The sequence below is a fragment of the Nannobrachium achirus genome, assembly GCF_963921795.1.
Source record: "Nannobrachium achirus genome assembly, chromosome: 6".
Taxonomy (NCBI): Eukaryota; Metazoa; Chordata; class Actinopteri; order Myctophiformes; family Myctophidae; genus Nannobrachium; species Nannobrachium achirus.
Window position 1 is genome coordinate 64204868 of NC_137815.1, and position 15924 is coordinate 64220791.

Here is a 15924-nt window from a genome sequence, read left to right on the forward strand (position 1 = left end):
CGACACTACCCCACACCGCAGTATAAAACAGGCCCCTCTTCATTGCATTCAGTTGGCAGATAGGCCTATAGGCAGGGAGACCATCTCAGAAATCTCTAGAGAACATTCCCCTCTCTGTACCCCTCTGCTGTAGGCTATCTCCTGCATGAATGTGATATTCTGTGTATCCTGCCTGCTAATTTATACTATAAATACTCGTAATTTTGTATATTATTGTTCTGTTTATTCTTCCTCTTGTTGCAACAGATAATTATATATTGTATCCTACCTCAGTAAACCAGGGAGGAAGCTATTCCAAATTAATTGTCTGTATTAATAATTTGTTTTCTTTTTTTCGTTTCCCCCTCCACACAAATAAGGTTATTTTAGAAGGTTTCATACACAACACACTGTGCACATAGGCTACACTTTATACCCTGTATATATATAACATCTAAAGGTATAAAAAAGTAAAAATGGGACATAACTCTGTTTACACAATGTTGTACCCCCTCCAACTGTATCCCTTTTTTCAAATGTTATATTTTGACACTTGCTTTGGTGATGTAAATGTATGTTTTCTCATGCCAATAAAGCTAATTTGAAATTGAATTGAATTGACTTAGTTTCTTATTACTATTACTGCTATATTTTCACTTGTATTATTAGTAGTCTATCTTGTTTTTACAGTCTGAGAGCACCAGCATTTCACTGCATACTTGGATGAATGAGTGATAAAATAGCTACACCTTTAAATCTTGAAAATTGTTTACAAATATCTCTACAAATGAAAAAAAAGGTCTGGCTACCATGTTCAAGTCTGATGAAGACCAAAGAAGGTGCTCTTTGGTCCGAAAAGGGGGAAATTATACATAATCAAAAGAACATTAGGCCAGACTATGAACTATTTTGGACTAATTTATTTAATTTAATTAACAATAGCAACAAAGGTATTCTGCCTTGTTATCTGAAATGACTCAAACCAATTAGGACAAGTAACCTAGTATTTTTTATCATGATTATTTATTTAGTAGATGTAACCTAAGTATTGTGTAATCCTTTACCAACATAATGTAGGCTTATTACACTATTGACATCAAACTAATTTAACAAAAAATAAAAAATAAAATAAAAACACATATGTACAATGACGTGTACAAAACATATTTTGTTCATATAGCTCCATAAAAATACTTGATAAAAATTGGTACTCACTCTGACTCTACATAACAGGACCGTCCCACTGGCTGAGTGGGCTTTCCAGCTTTAGATACTGTGTAAACAGCGCCATCTTGTGTTCTAGTAGTGAACTGTACTGTCCTGTACATTTTCCTATTAAAGCAAACCGTCTAGTCTAGTGGTAATAGTCTTCACTCTTCAATCAATCAAAATACATCTTTGAAGAACACACACGACTGTTTGAACTGAAGGCCACTTGTCTGTCCGTTATGGTCAAAATTCAAATATCATTTTCCTAGCCCTAGAATGGCTGTGACATCAATGATGACATTCCAATGATTCCACACACAGCCAGTCATAGCATCTTCCTTTTCCATTGGACAAGCGCCGAACCAACCAGGGTCGCAGATCTCTGGAGAAGTGGGCGGAACACCTTGTAGGCAAACATGGCGGCGTCCTTAGAAGATGATACTGAGGTGGATAATCAAGATTACTATTCTCTGCTCAATGTCAGAAGAGAGGTATGGATTCTTCTCTGTTTGCATTGGATTAGACTGGAAACGGACCCTTTAGCTCTTGCAAATGGCTTTGCTGAGATACGGATATTCATATATTGCGTTGGGGAATCGGTCACCGGGAATGGCCGAGACCGGGCGCATCATTCACTGTTGAATAATGATCTCTCCTGCCATGGGATGAGAGTGGTTCATACAGTACTAAAGGGATTATAGCTAGCTTGCACCCAGTGTTCTTTCATATCAGCATCATCAGTGATTCAGTTATTCAGTCGATATTGGGAGGATTCACATGATTTACAGTGTAATTTAAATCATGTGAACAACACTGCACAGTGTACATTTTACACTGTGCAGTGTTGTTGTTGACCTGAGAGGTTTTTAGTTGGTTGTGCTTGACCAACCCTGAACCATTTATCCTGAGGTCAACCCAGCCTTCACATTGACTATGCATGATCCACTTTATTGCAGTGTGTGACCCTAGATGCTTTAGCCTATGTTTAGTTTCATCTTATCCGTTATGTTTGCTTAAGTGCACTTACTAAGCCTTAAGGCATTGCCTCATTTTGAGAAATGCCAGATCTGATGCAACCAGAGAGTTTACATGGCTTGAAGCAAGGATCCAGTAATATTGTTAGTGCAATTGTCACGGTTCTTTTCCTTTCCTACAACACAGTGTAGAGAGACACTGTGTTGTAGGAAAGGACACAAGAAAATGAGACAGGACAAAGAAGAGGGGAACTAACTGCAACAGTGGTGTTCAGCCTAGCTGCAAATTGCAACACTAGATTTTTTTTTATAATCGGATGAATCTAGGGTTGCAATACCTCCCATAGGCAGCCAATGCATCAAAACAGTTTTTTGCTATCTGATTGTATTAAACGGCATCAAACTCACCAATATTGCGGCTCTATGGAAAGCTTGGAATTTACTTGTGCTATCTGCAAAGTGTTTGTTTCATAAAAATCCACCGTAAACATGTTATGATTTATTTTCTGTCAAGATATCCGAGCAGACATGGTTTATTTTCTAAGTGTTGAACTTCGGAAGCGCTCGTCTTCTATAATGTAACGTACCGCTGCCTCCTGCATTATGTGACATTTAGAACCAGGTGATCACAGGACTGTTGAGCGATTTTCCACGAGCGCTTCCAAACTCCAGGACTTAGAAAAAATAATCACCTGAACCAAATTTCTTGATAGAAACTGGCTCATAAGTCATAACATGTCTATGGTGGATTTTTCTGAAACAAACACTTTGCAGATAGCAAGAGTAAATTCCAAACTTTCCATACAGCCCCAATATTGGTGAGTTTGACCTCGTTTAATACAATCAGAAAGCAAAAAACTGCCTATGGCTCCCTAGATTCATCCGATTATAAAAAAATCTAGTGTTGCAATTTGCGGCTATGTTCAGCCAATACAATTTGGGATTTTGTGATTATGTAGCTGAAGCACTTTCTGGTCAGTCTTTCCCAAACTTTTTAGCTCACGACCCAAAAGAGAGATCAGACATTTACCCAAACTACTGAAAACAGCAGATCTACAAGCTCACAACGTGTTGCTTTGTGCTGCGTTGTGAGCTTGTAGATTGGATATTTTCACTACATCTTAGATGTATGGAATTCCTTTGATTTTTATTTTATTTATGAATGAAATTACCCTTTTTTTCATTCATGAAAATCTTAGCTTTTTGGGGAATGTTTTTTTATTACATTTTTTTATTATGTTTTGAAATAATAATGATTAAAAACAATACAAATGTGTCCGTGACCCACAAATGGGTCCCGACTCAGTGTTTGGGAAACAGTGATTTAAATGCTTCTTCCTTATATTAATGTGACAGGCCACTCAGGATGAGCTGAAGGCTTCCTACCGGAGGCTCTGCATGCTCTACCACCCTGACAAACATCGAGACCCAGAGCTTAAAGGACAGGCAGAACAGCTCTTCAACCAGGTGCACCAGGCTTATGAAGGTATGGTATGCACATACAGTACATTTTTACATCCATATACGTACATATAGGGCCCCGCAATATATCAATATTATATTGATATTGTGATATGAGACTAGATGACGCTCTTATCCACAGGGTTCCCACGTCATGAAATTCCTGGAAATGTTTTGAAATCTGAAAAATATTTTTCCAGTACTGGAAAGGTTTTGGAATTTATCAAGGGTCCTGGAAGGTCCTGGAAGAAATAGCTATGCATTGTCTTTGGTTATTGATTTTGTTAATACCTCTGAAATGACAAATTAAACATGGGCCAAATTGTCAAATATTAGAGGCAGAAATTGTGAAAATAGCCGATTTACATGCTCACAACGCCTCGCAACGCGAGGCGTTGTGAGCATGTAGATCTGCTATTTTCACAATAGAAATGTGTTATACAAAATTCGTCAACTCTTAGTGCTCGTCAGGGTGGGGGGTCCCCAGTTCAAATATGATTATTTTGGGGGTCACAGCCTGAAAAGGTTGAGAACCACTGGCATACACTACCTGTCTTTAGGCATTGCGCATAGGAGTAAGCGACTTGTTATTGAGCTGAATTATTGTTATATAGTCCTGGAAATTGGGTTAAATATTCTGGAAAGGTTTTGGAAAAGTTTTGGAAATTAATTGGTAAAAATGTGTGGGAACCCTGACTACATTTTTACATCCATATATCAATATTATATCGATATTGTGATATGGGACTAGATTAAAATTTATGACGCTCTTATCCAGGGTGACAAGTGTGACATCGGAATATATTGCATTAGCTGTTATATTATTTCCCTTTACCCGCTTAGTTATTATATAGGCATTACTGATTATTTATCTGAAATGTCATAGTGTAAATACTTTTTGAAAGCACCTATATAGAATATATAGGTAAAAAATATTGTGGTGTTTGATTTTGCCCAGATCGCCATGTACAATTATACATGTATATACAGTATGTGTGTATACAATTATACACATACATGAATTATATTATATACATACATGCATAAAAACTACCTTTCTCTTCCGTCCTTCCTTCCTTCCAGTATTGACCGATCCTCAGTCCAGGGCCATCTATGACCTCTTCGGGAAGAAAGGGCTGGAGGTGGAGGGCTGGGAGGTACGTCTAGCAGTCTCCAGTCACTTCATCCCCATCCCATGTGATGCTGTTCCCATCCTCCCTACCCATTCCTGCACACTTAGATCAGCAAACACAGGTAGCCTAGTTTGTTCCTCCCTTCCCAATGATGCCCTGGCTATTTCCCCATTGCACTTCTCCCTCCTGGCACCCAAGCTGTGGAATGACCTCCCCGCCTCAGTCAGGAGGACTGCAGACTCACTCCAAATGTTCTGCCATTGTCTGAAAACTCACCTCTTCAGATTCTACCTCACCCCCTACCAGTCCTCATTCCTTGTATTACTGTGTGTTGCCTATCTCGATAGAAACCTGTTATACTGTGCAGATGTATGTTGGTTACGTGTTCACATGTATGTTATTTATATAGACATACTGTAAGCCTATACTATACTGTTTGCTTGTCGACAGATGCTTGTTTGGTGACTGGCCTTCAACTGACACTGATCTTGCACTTTGTAAGTGCGCCTGCCAAGTTGTAATTGTAAATTGTTCACTGCATACCGTAGGTGGTGGAGAGGAAGAGAACTCCGGCTGAAATCCGCGACGAGTACCAAAGACTGGAGAGAGAACGAGAAGAGAGGAGACTACAGCAAAGGACTAACCCTAAGGTGCGCACACGCACGCACGCACGCGAATAGAGCCACTGTATTCACTCTACCCTCTCTCTCTCTGTTGTTCTCCAACCTTACCCCTGAATCCTTCGATCCTGTTACTAATAAAATGCTTTGTAACTACAGTAGTACAGCAGTGTTACCACTTTGAAGCTATAATGTCATAGTTATTATAGTTTTACTCATTTTAACAACCCTCTACCCTGTGTCCAGGGAACCATAAGTGTGGGCATCGATGCGACCGACCTGTTTGATCGTTATGAAGAGGACTTTGAGGAGATGCCAGGAGGAGGCTTCCCTCATATTGAGATCAACAAGATGCACATCTCCCAGTCCATAGAGGTACACATACACACTAACACAGACCCTGTATGCAGTATTTAGTTTTCTACTACAGTGGTTCTCAACCTGTGGGTCGGGATCCCCAGGGGGGTCACCAAATTATTTTGGGGGGTCCCCAGATGATTAGCTTAATGTGCAGCATTGTTTTCTCACTCAACAGTAAACAAACCGACATAAAGTTTGAGTGTATAGAGGGCATCTACACATTTCTAAAGTGACAATTTAAGTACTTTACTCTACTCTAAAATGACAAATTAAACCGTGGCCAAATTGTCAAATATTAGAGGCTGATATTGTGAAAATAGGCCGTGGCCAAATTGTCAAATATTAGAGGCTGATATCGTGAAAATAGGCCGTGGCCAAATTGTCAAATATTAGAGGCTGATATTGTGAAAATAGACCGTGGCCAAATTGTCAAATATTAGAGGCTGATATTGTGAAAATAGACAATCTACACGCTCACAAGCGTGTAGATCTGCTATTTTCACAATAGAACCGTGTTATACCAAGATGTAATGCCTCAACTCTTAGTGTTCGTCAGGGTGGGGGGGTCCCATGTTAAAATATGATTATTTTGGGGGTTCGCGGCCTGAAAATGTTGAGAACCACTGTTCTACTACCGGTATATTAATTGTACAAGGAATAGATACCATTTTGTTTGGTATTTATTCATTCTACAAGTTTGACCTGCACGCCCTGCACCCGGAAGTCCCGGAGGCTTTTAAAAGGTACTAAAGCTTGAGATCCTGTGTTCTTTCAGGCTCCATTGACAAACACAGACACAGCGGTGCTGGCAGGTTCTCTTTCCACTCACAATGGGAACGGAGGAGGCAACATCAACATGACTGTACGCAGGGTTACATCAGCCAAGGGCTGGGGAGAGGTAGGTACGCACACACACACACACACACACGCACACACGCACACACAAAATACTGCCGAATAGAGCCACTGTATTCACTCTACATACTGTATGTAGCAGGACCCTACAGTAGCTTTGGTCTGTAGCATTAGGGACCAGAGCTAGCTGAACCCGGGAGAGTGTTTTTTGCAGGTGGTTCAATCCGAGTGTATCAAAAAAGCAACTGGGTTAAGGCAGCGGAAGCTTGTGATTGGCTGCGCGGAGGTGCCGAAAGTCGGGGGGACGGAGATACACCTAAACCTAACCTTAACCCTAACCCTAACCTGAGTAACCTCAGTAAAACTAACGCTGGTGAATGCTAACCTGGTGAATGTTGAACTGGTTGGACCAACGGTGCTTAACCCAGTTGCTTTTTTGATACACTCGGACTGAAAGACCTGCAAAAAATACTCTCCCTGCTGGACCCTTTCATTCATGTGGGCTTTCCAGCTCTAGGTATTGTGTAAATGGCGCCATCTTGTGTTCCATATGCTACACTCATTAGTCAGAGAGCATAGTCAGACTAACATCATTGTTACTTTTATATACATGGAGGTCATTCTTTTATGGATAAAAATGCGTGTGTGTGCGTGTGTGTGCGTGCGTGCGTGTGTGTGCGCGCGTGTGTAGCTGGAGTTTGGTGCAGGAGACATACTAGGACCGCTGTTTGGGTTGAAGGTATTTCGCAACATGACGCCTCGGTGGTAAGTCCCAGCTTAGAATCAGAAAGTAATATAATTTTGTATTGAATCAAACTGTATCATCTAGGGCTGTCACAATTATTACATAATCGTCTAAACGCAATTATTTGACATAATCGTGATTATTTTTCATAATCGTCATAATCGTTTCCATTTTGAAAAATGTTCATATATTTTTTTAAAGTAAAAAATAGTGGAAATAGCAGATCTACAAGCTCACAACGCGTCGCATCACGGCGTGTTGTGAGCTTGTATTATATATATATTTCCACTATCAATGTTATTTTTCATGTATAAAGTTGTCAAATATGTCAGTAATTTCTTTGTATATTTAGGTTATGTGTCATATCTACCATGTGCAACTTCAAAGCCTAAAAGCCAAACAGAAATGTGATTGTCAACAACAAAAACTCAATTAAATCGCTAATCGCAAGTATTTGAGTGACAATTAATCGTCATGTAAAATGTCATAATCGTGACAGCCCTACTATCATCTAACACTTGGTATAGAACTGTAATATAGTCTGCCACTTCTGCCTCCTTTCTGTCTCTCCCTCTTCCTCTCTCTCTCTGTCATGTTGTGTAGTTTTGTGACAGCTCAGTGTGGCATGCAGTTCTCGCCTCGTGGTTTACGTCCCAGCTGTTCCCTGATGACGGCTCGCCACCTGGACCAGAACACCATGGGCTATCTGCAGTACCGCTGGGGACCCAACAGCGCCATGACCACCAGCGTGGTCCGAGACACCAAGACCAGTCACTTCACCCTGGCCCTGCAGGTACGCACACACATAGGGCTGTCACAATTATTACATAATCGTCTAATCGCAATTATTTGACATACCGGTAATCGCGATTATTTTTCATAATCTTCATAATCGTTTCCATGTTGAAAAAGGGTTCATATATATTTTTTAAAAAGTCAAAAATAGTAGAAATAGCAGATAGATCGGCTATTTCCACTATCAATGTTCTTTCTTAAGTATAACGTTGTCAAATATGTCAGTAATTTCTTTGTATATTTACTGTAGGTTATGTGTCATATCTACCATGTGCAACTTCAAAGCCTAAAAGCCAAACGGAAATGTAATTGTCAACGACAGAAACACAATTAAATCGTTAATCGCAATTATTTGAGTGACAATTAATCGTCATGTAAAATGTCATAATCGTGACAGCCCTACACACACTCGCACACGATGACAGTGAGCCAAACTACATACTGTACTCTGTACAGCTTTTGGTGTATTTGGTGCCAAAAGAAAACAGAGATGAATTCAAATTAAAATGTGGAGCAGGTTTGGGGGGATTTGTTAGACTCATAGCTCATCAAATCCTAATCTGTTTCACCAACTCTGAATCAGAGTTAGTTGAGCGAAGCGGTTAGAAACAGAGATTTTGCCCTTTTCATATCTCTGTGCTTTTAATGAAGCGTTTCTTTTGTTGTCCTGTCTCCTTCCAGCTGGGCGTACCTCACTCCTACCTGATGATGAGCTACCAGTACAAGTTCCAGGATGATGACCAGACCAAGGTCAAAGGATCTGTCAAGTATGTCTGTCTGTCTGTCTGTCTGTCTGTCTGTCTGTCTGTCTGTCTGTCTGTCTTCTGCTTCTCTCTAGTATGACAGAAGTACAACAGGACCATGACTAAGTAAATCCTGTAGTCTAGCAATTGGACATAATGAGCTTGGCCTAACTACTTTGATTTCCCTATTAATAGAATGCTACGCTGTTTTTCAACCTTATCTCAACGTCTTCATTGTTTTCTGCATCGCTGAATCAGCAACACACGCCAGATTGTGCAGATTTAAAAATTACAGATATTCTACCCTCTGCCGCTAGGAGCCAATGTCCTTTTGTTTCTTCTCAGCTGGTATTGAGTGTAATTATTCTTTTTGGCTGACACACACATTTAATGTGACAAATTGATTAAATAAGGTAATTCGGCAACTGAATTTCCTTCATTACAATTATGTCTTTACCTATATGGTGGAGCCTTCCATTCATAGTAGGGGACTTGAAGTGTTTATACTGCTTCTGGGTCTGTAGTGTGGGATGTGAGATTTGGATTTAGATCGCTCTGAAACCCTGCTTCAAATGAAGCTGTGCTGTAATTCCTGTTCGTCCTCTCCATTTAATTTCATTCTGTAACGCAATGCCTCGTTCCCTCCCAGTGTTATTAACGGTCTCCCTCTTGCCGTGGGTTCATAGGACAGGCTGGTTCGGTACGGTGGTGGAATACGGTGCCGAGCGGAAGATCAGTCGCCACAGCGTTCTGTCAGCCACTGTCAGCGTAGGAGTCCCTCAGGGAGTGACCCTTAAGATCAGGTATTCAACAACGCAGAGCATTATGATTGTGCTGTCAAACGATGAAACTATATGGAATCTATGAAAAGGTTGTGCTTCATATAACTCTCAACTAAGGGGTCCTTGGCCTGAAAACGTTGAAGACCCCTGCCCTAATTTGTGTGTGTGTGTGTGTGTTACTACAGGTTGGCACGAGCCAATCAGACATACCTCTTCCCCATCCACCTGACGGACCAGCTGCTGCCCAGTGCAGTGTTCTATGCCACCGTGGGCCCCCTGCTGCTCTACATGGCCGTCCACAGATTCGTCATCATCCCATACACACAAGCACAGAAACAACAGTCAGTACATCTCCTTTATCACCGCACGCACGCACACGCACACACAGAGAGAAACAACAGACAGTAAATCTCCATTATCACCACGCACGCACGCATGCACGCACAGAGAAACAACAGTCAGTACATCTCATAACCTTAATCACTCCCCACTTCTACATTAATGTATTCCTTTTCTGATTTGGGATTATTTAGTGTTAGGGTTAATGCAATCTGACTAGCCGTCATCAAAGAAAAGGTCCTTTTCACTTTTAACTGGAGCTCAGTTGTAACTGGAGCTCAGTTAGTCTGTTCTTGAGAGACTAGGGTTAATGTAATAGTTTGGGGGTTCTTCAAAATAACTGCTTCCTACTTAGCATGCGGCTCTGTTGACTTACACAAAATGTTACAATAATTAACATTTCTTCATTTGACAATATCAGAAAGTCAGTGAAGTAATCCACTCAATCTGATCTGATGAGTAGTGTAATCCACTCAGTCTGATGGCCGGAAACACTCACCCCCCCCCCCCCCACAAGCAATGCCTGATCCACTTATTTTTCCCTAACCATAATTTCTCAAAGAGTGCTGAATGGGCACCAGTAATAGAATGGAGGGAGCGATTAATAGCATAGCAATGAGATGGCTGTTAATGGCCGCAACTAAATCATTATTATTACCGGTAAGTGTTTTCAAGTGTTCATTATGTTATTACTGCTATTAATTAATGTTACGAAAGGACAGGCCATAACTATTAATGTTCAACTCATTGTTGATGTACAGTATATAGACCTGAACTGCAGACATCTAAAACGCTGTCCAAAGGCCTTTTAAACTCAGTTATTCAATAAGCGATGTGATTAAGTGATTTGAAAATATAACTGGACATCACAAAGTGAAATGCAAAGGGAGTTGAACCACAGGCAAAGTACAAACCTACTATATACTGTAAGTACAGTATAAGCATAACATGACTACAGTAGTAGTCTAGTCAATTCAAAACAAAACACCCAGTGTAATCCAAACATTTACCGTCCTTGCGTCTACAACACATCAACCACTCCAAAATAAAACAGAAAATAAGAGAAAGTAAAGGATACCGGAAAATACGCCTGCCTGTAACAGTATTTATAATAATGTCTGTATTCCTCAGGGAGTTGGAGCTACAGCGAATTAATTCAGCCACAGATATCGCCAAGAAGAAAGCAGAAGCTGAATCAGCTGTGAGTTCTCTCTCTCTCTCTCTCTCTCCCTCTCTCTCTCACACTCTCACACACACACACACACACACACACACACACACACACACACACACACACACACACACACACACACACACACACACACACACACAGAGGAGAGCTCTTCTCATCTTCTCATTCCCATCTCCTTTGTGTTTGTCAGGTTCTACTGATGCAAGAGTCTGTGAGGAGGGTCATAGAGGGCGAAGAGTCAAAGATGGGTGAGTGATAGGGCATTCACCAAATATTCGAATATCAAAGTCACTATTCGACGTTGTTCACCAAAGTCGAATATTCGTTTTTCTTTTTCTCTCTTTAAAAAATATATAGTTTATAAAACCTGGCTAGATAGGAAGTCATAAGAATGAGTTGTTAATGCTCTATACCAGGGGTTCTCAAACCTTTTTAGGCCGTGACCCCCAAAATAAACATATTTGAGCTGGGGACCCCCACCCTGACAAGCACTTGGAATTGTAGGTATTACATTTAATGTGACTCGGTTCTGCAGATAAATATTGTGAAAATAGCAGATCTACATGCTCACAACGCCTCGCGTTGCGAGGCGTTGTGAGCATGTAGATCGGCTATTTTCACAATGTTCGCCTCTTGCTTACTTAATTAATATTTGACAGTTTGGCCAGTCCTGTCGAATATTCGACTATTCGAATACTTTGAGGTCGAATAATTCGAATACTAAAAATCACTATTCGTGAATGCCCTAGTGAGTGAACAAGACTCCGGTTGGGGAACTCAGAACTGTTGAAACAGAATGAACCTCATTGTAGCAAAAGTATCCCATCTACAATCTCACTACATGTCACTTTGACAGTGTTGAACACACAGACACACACACACACACGCACATTTTATCAAGATCTGTCTGTGAGGGCGCCCGCTGGCCTAGAGGTCCAGGCGCATACCACATGGGCTCTGATGCCTGACAGCGTGTCGTGGGTTCGAGTCCCGATCCCGACGACCTTTGCTGCATGTCACTCCCCATCTCTCTCCCCATTTCCATTCAGTCTACTGCAGTGGTGTGTTCTAGACTTTTTTGGAGGGCATACTATAATCTATGATCCGTGGCTATTCGTGTGGCCAGGGCATATGGCAGTGCATAATGCCTATCAGATACGCTACTTTGAAAGGTTCACGAGGGCATCCGCTTTTTAAATAAAATGTCTTCACAGCATACTCTGTATACCCGCATGACAGGTAGAACACAGCACTGGTCTACTGTCCTATCAATAAAGGCATAAAAGCCCCCAAAAAATAATAAAAAAACACATATATATCTGTCTGTGAATATGTAACTTTGTGCCTTTTTTAGGACTGATTATCCTGAATGCCTGGTATGGTAAGTTTGTGACAGACACCACCACTCAGAAGCAGGAGAAATCCCAGGTCATTGATGTCACCGTTCCTCTGCAGTGCCTGGTCAAGGACTCCAAACTCATCCTCGCTGAAGCATCCAAGGTGTGTGTGTGTGAGCTTGTGCGCATGTGCACGTGTACGTACATTAACATGTGGCTGTGTTAACTGAGGTTTATATCTCTGTTTGTAGGCGAGGTTGCCAGGTTTCTATGACCCATGTGTAGGAGAGGAAAAGAGTCTCAAGTTACTGTACCAGTTCAGAGGGGTCATGCATCAGGTCATCTCAGCAGATATCGAGCCATTACGGATACCCAAACAATGTCAGTATGCAGCCTCTGTGAAGTTGTGAACCCAATGCCACATCGTCATCAGATCACAATGTTTAAGTAACTGCAGTCTAGCTGTAGATAGGGATGGGACGATATGAACATTTCACATCACAATTATTGTGACGATAGAAATCGCGATTTACGATATTATCTGATCTGCAAGCTCACACCTCGTCGCAACGCTTCAAGTACATATATTATAAGTACCTTACACCAATTACAGAGGGTTTAAGTGGTAACATATGCAGCTCAGCAAATAAAAGGTGAATTGATCCCAGTGCACAACGGAGGACGATATAACTTAAATCTCCGCAATATATTGTGTTTTTTGTTACGATAAACTATAATATCGCTTAACGTCCCATCCCTAGTTGTAGAATGTTATGTTTATGTTTAGAGTTCTAGAATTACTTCTGCCTCCATTCCTTCTATCTGGTCTTGAATTTTCATCTTTGTCCGTCTCTCTCTCTCTCTCTCTCCCAGCGCACAGAATTGACTCGGAGTCGTCGTAGGAGCCCCGCCGATATTGGAACGCCAGAGGACAACATACAGTATATACAGAAGGACACAACATTAGGAATGGAGGGGGAAACGCCACAAGTGCGCTTCCTCTCCTCTTGACTTTCCCCCCACCTGGTCTTAGTGAATCCGTTGTGGAGTTCCTCTACTCCTCTCTCTCTCCTGTGTGCCGCCTCCCTGGGGTCAGACGATACAGGAGGCAGCCCTCGCCCGGCCTTTCTAGAAGGTTGGACCTGCGGTGGCCCCTGCTCCGCTACAGCCAACATGGCTGCTCTGATGTGACCAGTAAATGTCTTTATACGCAACCAAACAGACTCCTCTCTGACACCCATTGTGATGACTCTCCCTCTGAAAATAAGCTAAAAGTGTTACCAGTAAGTTATTGTTTTTTTTATTTTTTGTTTTGTATGAACAAATTATTTCTGAAATAGTCTTCTCACATGAAAAGTGCAATGTTTATCCTGTGTGATGAGCCAGTTGTGTTAGAAAGGTACTGTGGTAACTAGCTTACTACTGTTAATGCCTTGAACACGCTAATCACTGAGGCTATGGCCAGCAAAATCTTGATGCATCATCTATTTGAAAATATCCGATCTACAGTACAAGCTCACAACGCATTAATCTGGCATGGCCAGACTAACATCACTGTGTAGATATTAGTCTGGAATCTCTGTGGAATCTGCAATGGGGCGGATTTAAAAAAATACATTTGCATACTGGGCAGTGATTGGTGCCCCACAACTTCGGGTCACAATCACAACCGAGCTGGGCTAGACTAATCTGCCGAAGGCTTTTTATTATTTTTTGCAACACGTTCTGACTGAGATCAGCTATTTTCAAAAATATCTGGAAAATGTGGGGAGGGGAAAAGGAAGTATTACTTTTGAAAGGTTTTAACATATTTTCAATATGTTTTACACTATTTTTAGATGGGGGGCTTGTGGCCAAATCCATATTAATTTGGCGGTCCTTGACATGCAAAGTTTTGGGAGTCACTGGCCGACGCTACATACCGTAAAGCATCTCATGTTTTTTTTATGTTTTCAGTTGATCTCAACCTAATTTATGATGCCTTGAAGTGACACGTCTGCTGCTCACATGGGTGCCAGTCTGCAAGTGCAAACTGACACCCAGCACTGGAGATGTGTACAGTATGTCCAGGAAAGAATGTAAGCTTGCTAAGCTATAGTGAAGGCAGGGACATGCTGGGCCCCTGATTCAGTCCGGGAAAAAGAGTTGTAGAGGCCCTTATTGCGCGCTATAGAGAGAGAGATCTCTCTATAGCGCTGCTGCTACTCAAAGATTTGCCATTTCAGATCATGACAAGTGACAAGCCAGTGGGCCAATTACATGAGTTATATTCCGTCGTTGTCGGGTGGAAACCTTGTATGTCCAAAACCGTTTGTTTTGTATTTATCATTTTAAAAATGATTTAAACTAGTGAAAACAGCCGATCTACAAGCACACAACGCCTCGCACCGCGAGGCGTTGTGTGCTTGTAGATCTGCTGTTTTCACTACTTTTGTGCAAACAGTTTAATTTTTACTTTTGTGCAAACAGTTTATTTTTTTTCCTAATGGCCGGCCTGGACCGGCTGTGAATGAACCGGCCTTTCCGGAGTTGTCCCGCTTTTCCCAATGGCCAGCACGTCCCTGAGTGAAGGATTGAAACCTGGCTTACTGTATGTTGTTGAAGTAGTGTATCATTGGGACTGGCTGTGGCCTCTCGTTGGAACGGACATGAGGCCTAATGGGAGCATTTTACTTATTTACGTACGTGTACATTATCTGTTAATTTATTTGTCGTTGAATCACTTCGAAAATAGTTGTAGCGTAACAGCTGTGCCATGCCTTTACTTTTGTTTTTTACTTTTGTTGTTCCTGGTTTAATTTTCCCTGAAAACGTCTTAACGGATCGTCTACATTTGGCAGTCTACTCACTTATGGTTTTCTCACTTATGATTTTCAGATCTGAATCGCGTTCATTGAGACAATTGGGCATATTTTATGAAGCACTTTTTAAGGTAATATTGGGATTTTAACTTGTGATGTACCCTCTTTTGCACTTTTTTTTTTAATTACAAGGATGTTCTAATTACAAGGATGTCTATCTGTTAAATTAGTTCTGAAGTCCTGGATTCAAGAACTCCCATGCTTCATTTAAATTGTCAGAGCTAGTGTTGGTTTTTGCCATGCCCTCGTCTTTGGTGCTTGTGGCCACCAGACCCGTCTTTCCAACCTCCACTCTGTTTAGCAGCCCTCCTGAACTGATCCGGTTTCACAAGCCCAAAAGCTCAAGGAATAGGGTTGAACTTGTGATGTTCTGCCGTACTTTTTATTTCTGTTTTATCTATTAGTTTGGTCATTAAGGTCCACAGAATGAGAGGCCTGCTGATTCCGAATCCATTGGAAGCATTTGTTTTGCATGAAAAACATTCCTTGGGCTAAATTTCGCCCAACGAATGTTTTTCATGCAAAACAAATGCTTGCAA

The 15924-nt window shown here is 41.2% G+C and overlaps 1 protein-coding gene across 1 annotated transcript; it reads left to right on the forward strand.

Moving 5' to 3' along the window:
* Nucleotides 1–1584: 1584 nt before the first annotated feature.
* On the forward strand, nucleotides 1585–13426 carry LOC308287245 (dnaJ homolog subfamily C member 11-like; the record flags this gene model as incomplete). The annotated part of the gene is made up of 16 exons (XM_080728361.1): nucleotides 1585–1679; nucleotides 3519–3648; nucleotides 4707–4780; nucleotides 5305–5406; nucleotides 5623–5751; nucleotides 6512–6634; nucleotides 7283–7356; nucleotides 7940–8129; nucleotides 8813–8898; nucleotides 9561–9677; nucleotides 9842–9997; nucleotides 11127–11196; nucleotides 11378–11435; nucleotides 12542–12687; nucleotides 12776–12905; nucleotides 13398–13426. Exons 1-16 carry the CDS (start codon nucleotides 1605–1607, stop codon nucleotides 13424–13426), a joined length of 1689 nt encoding a protein of 562 aa, XP_080584487.1. The 5' UTR covers nucleotides 1585–1604.
* Between the last annotated feature and the right edge of the window lie 2498 nt (nucleotides 13427–15924).